The following is a 4502-nucleotide window of genomic DNA, read 5'->3' as shown; positions in this document are numbered from 1 at the left end:
GAGATGCGCACGGGTGACATTAGAATGGTGGGAGGACACAGTGGTCTTATACATAGAGGCTTTATTTGATTTAAAAAAAAAAAAGGAGAAGGGAGAGGATGGAGGGGAAGGAAGGTGAGGGGAGGGAGAGGGGAGAGAAAATTTTAAAAAATCTCCCCCTCCCTTGCCCCAATGGGCTCCAGGGCCCATATCTCTTAGAAGTTACTGGACCTATTGGCCCATTTTACTCGGCCCAGCTGTGACGTTGACAATGATGTGAAAATAAGCAACACCGAATGATGTTCAGGGGGTTCCATCACAGGTTATGCCATGGCGTGGCGGAGAATCGAGGATCTCTGAGACATCCAAAGAAAATGTGAAGACAATATTATAAAGTTGACTAAAAACAATCGACTCTCGCTGACCAAGAAAATTCACGGAACTTTCCTCAATATGCTTCTAATCAAGCAATGGATTGTCAAGAAAATTAAGAAGACTGAATATTCATTGGTGAAAATAATACAACGTTACAAAGAAATCTTTCACTTGAAGGATTGTAAAACCAATACCAAATTATGGGATTCAACATTGAACTCCAAACTTTGAGGTGAGACAATGAGATGAGGACCAAATTGATTTTCCTATTTTCTAATCCAAAGTTATGCCTTTCATATACACATTTGGGTCACTAACCATCAAGTGATTAACACCCAATCACCCTCTAATATTCCAAAAACATCTTAGTAAATGGTCTTCGAAAATAATGAAAAAAATATATTATATATACATACATGCGTGTCGAAAGTCGAAACTGAGACTCCCAACACCTCTCCAAGCTGATGAGGCAATGATTTATTATTATCCCCACAGCAAGTCACTGAGTTAATATGTCCATAAATAGTTTCGTTGAATTTGTACGTGAAGCTTTTTTTCTCCCTGCCACATGTTTGGTTGGTGGGGAAAGGGACGGAGATTCTTATAAATTCAATTTCTAAATACTTTCGTTGACTGCGAAACCACATGAAATGTAAAATATTCGACCCTGAAAGTGCCCTCTCGATGTCTTCAAGAAATGGTGTTCCGATCCAATAATTCTGATAAAAAAAATTATAAATACGTTTGAAAACTGAACGTCCCTCCATCCATCGTCTGCAAGTTGTGGCGATTGTTTATTCCAAGAGGCAACAAGACTGAGCAAAGGGAGATAGATAATTAAAACAAGTGTTGACCGTCGAATATCGATGTTCTTGAATTAGAACTTTTTTGCTGTCTCTCTAGTGTGTAAATCAAATCAGCTGACTGATCAGTTTCAGATGCAGACATGGGAGGCGTGGGCGAGCTGTTCGTCGGTGCTGCTCTAGGAACCGTGTTTGCAGAGTTATGCGGCTCAGTGAAGGACGCCAAGAACCGTCTCAAAGACTTCAAGAAGAGATTGCAGGACCTGGACGTAACACTCCAAGATCTAGATCCAATGGTGAAAGACATACAAAACTTGAATGCACAGCTGAAGCGATCTGATCAGCGTGAAGTGGAGCGTTTAAAGTCACTGTTGGAAAAGGGTGCGAAGCTGGTTTCCAAGTGCCTTCCCTTACGAGGACGAGACTTTATCAAGAAGATATATTACCACAAGAAGTTGGAGGAGCTGGACAACGACATCATCAGATTCAATAATAAACACACCCAATTGGCCACATTTCGGGACGTCAAGCTTCTACACTTGAAGGTCGACAAACTCTCCGATCAGATTCAAAACCTACAACCTTCCGGTTCCGGAGGCGGTGGTGGTGGTTCCGGTGGACCGATATATCGGGGAGCTCCCGTTGTAGCTCCTCCACCTTATACCGGAGTTCCAAGGCTTAACATACCGGGGCTCATTCTCTTAATTATTCTCCTTTATGTTACCGGAGCTGGAATAGTGAAAATTATTTTCTGTGTGTTTTTGCTTATCTGCAAACTCGTCTTGTCGTTGCTTGAAACTGACACAGGTGTGGCGATGATCATAAACGACGCCGGTACGCTGAAAACGACAATAAAAAATCTGAAGGCTACTATGAAATCACTGGCTGCGGTGCTGGAGGAGATAGAGTCATCAGGTAATTACAAACAACGAGGGCTGAAAAACGGAGCAGAGGGAAGAGAAATTGGTGAAAGACTGAGACGATTGATGGAAGAAGGTGAGAAGCTGGTTGTGAAGGGCTCCAAGATAGGGTCGTGGAACATTGTGAAGAACTGGGAGTACCAGAAGAAGATAGTGGAGCTTGATCACACTCTCTTGAGGTTCCATAGCCTTCACCTGCAAGCTCGTTTGGCGAGAAGGGGTCACGGAATTACAAGTGAGAACTTAGAGATGCAGGACGATGATTCGTTTAAGCACGCACATTATTTTGATGAGGTAATAATTATTGGTAAATTTCTGGTCCAAAGGGCTGCTAAACATTTTCAGAGTATATACTTATTTATGTATACCTCACATATTCTATGTTGTTTAATGTTTCTCAGGACTTGTCATTGGGATTGTGCTTATGGTTGGAGGTCTATATAGTGCATGTGATACTTTCATACTTGATGTTTTGTTTTCATTGACACTTGGTTTTCGTTGTATGTTGAGTAACCGAATTACTGAAGTTTTTGGTTAAGCATGTCAAGTAGCACATTTGAACATATTCCTTGCGGTAAAAAATAGAAGCATTTTTCTCTATCTAATCTTAGTTCAAAATATAAGTAACTTAATATATGCAAAAATAAAAACAAAAACAAAAACAAAAGAAAAATGCTACATTTGATCCCTACACTTTGTTTTTTATATTGCAAGTTCCTATACTTTTCTCTACTTGTAACATTAGTCCATGCATTTTTAGAGAGACATTGATGTGGCATAAATAATATTAATAATGCTAACATATCAATTAGCATAATTAATTTTATGCATACATGTCAAATTGATGTAGATTTGAAATTTTTTAATAAGTAAAAATAAAAAAAAGCCTATATTAGATAAAATAAAAAAGGTGGCCTGGGCTTTTTAAATGATTAGCCAAATGCATAAATTCCATGTATATGCTTTTCTTTTAAAATGTTTGCTTATTAATACTTTCATGTCAACACAAATTTGACATGCAAGTACAAAATTAACTATGTTAATTTGACATGTTAGCATTATTGATATTATTTGTGCCGCGTTAACATTTCTTTGAAAATGTATGGACCAACATTGTAGGAGTAGTATAGGGACTTGGAGAATTAAAAAAAAAGTATAATGATCTATAACAAAACTAGAGTAAAGTGTAAGGACCAAAAATAGTATTTTTTCAAAAAAAATTCTCATTTTACCCCTTATATTTTATTTACCTAGATCCTTGTATATATAAATTTATCTTTCAATCATCATAAAGTGCATTGATAATTGAGACTAAAGGTAAAAAGAAAAAATAATATATATTTATAAGAATGAAAACTTTGTTGATATGTGATTTTTTTAAACAAGTGCTTATATTTTGGACTAGAATGAGTATTTTTCCTGTGAATTATAATTTCATAGTTGTATTAACTTGTGAACCATATATAAATTCTTTCCTTTGCTTACTATATATGTTGTTTTGTTGTTATTTTTGATAGAATATGTATAATATCTCTATTGGGATGTCTAGTGTAAATTAGTTTGACTTGGCATAGAGAAAAGTCCCTCATCCAAGATAATTGGATAAGAGAAGAGATATATAAGTTGAAAAGACCCACAAATTCAATGTAATTTCATCTTCTTCTCCTCTTTTTCTAATTTGGATAGTTAATAAGAAAATCGATTTAGGTGCATTTTGAACATGTGCAAGGGAGGAAATTAAAAACACCCCATGATTTTACCTACCTTGGAAAGTTTAGAATATAAGAAGGAGGTATTCACAAAGTCTCCCAAGGTAGGGGTCAATTTTTTATGTGGCATAATGAAATTACGATGAGCTGAGATCCAAAAAAAAAAAAAAACTTACTATAGAATAAAAAATTAAACCTTCTCCATGTCGGATTAGTGAGTGTGAGTCTCTGACTTTTATAATATAGGAGGTTTTAACTCTGGTATATTCATATTTTATTCACATTTTCCAATTTTTGATGGGTTTAACTTAGGGAATGAAAGAATTTGAAAATATGTGATTTAACTATGGCCAAATCAGATTGAAATTGGACAGCCTGGTGCAGTTATGTGAGTGAGTTTACATGACATATACAGGATCCACATATCATGGAAGGGAGGCACATGGAAACCAAAGCGTATGAATCAGAATCGTACAATATGCTCAACAATTTAGACCCGTATCAGTTTCTGGACTACAATCGTCCCGTTGTTTCAAGTGCCATTGGTGGGTTTCAACAACAAGCATTGGGAAGCTAAGCTAAAATAGACAGCTTCAACTTTCACGTTTTATTTTTTAATATTCTTAAGACTGGAACTATTGAAAACTAATTGTTCTTTAGTTGGATTTACATTGTACTTGCTCCTGTTTTTTTTGTTTATGAGTCACATTTCAAAA

The 4502-nt window shown here is 36.3% G+C and overlaps 1 protein-coding gene across 1 annotated transcript; it reads left to right on the top strand.

Moving 5' to 3' along the window:
- Positions 1-1139: 1139 nt before the first annotated feature.
- Positions 1140-4502, top strand: LOC129319890 (uncharacterized). Its single transcript, XM_054964985.1, has 2 exons — positions 1140-2371; positions 4202-4502. Exons 1-2 carry the CDS (start codon positions 1301-1303, stop codon positions 4361-4363), a joined length of 1233 nt encoding a protein of 410 aa, XP_054820960.1. The 5' UTR covers positions 1140-1300; the 3' UTR covers positions 4364-4502.

Source organism: Prosopis cineraria, unplaced genomic scaffold, assembly GCF_029017545.1.
Source record: "Prosopis cineraria cultivar Desert tree isolate PC_DT_omini unplaced genomic scaffold, ASM2901754v1 PC9, whole genome shotgun sequence".
NCBI lineage: Eukaryota > Viridiplantae > Streptophyta > Magnoliopsida > Fabales > Fabaceae > Prosopis > Prosopis cineraria.
This window is presented reverse-complemented; position numbering and strand designations above follow the sequence as displayed.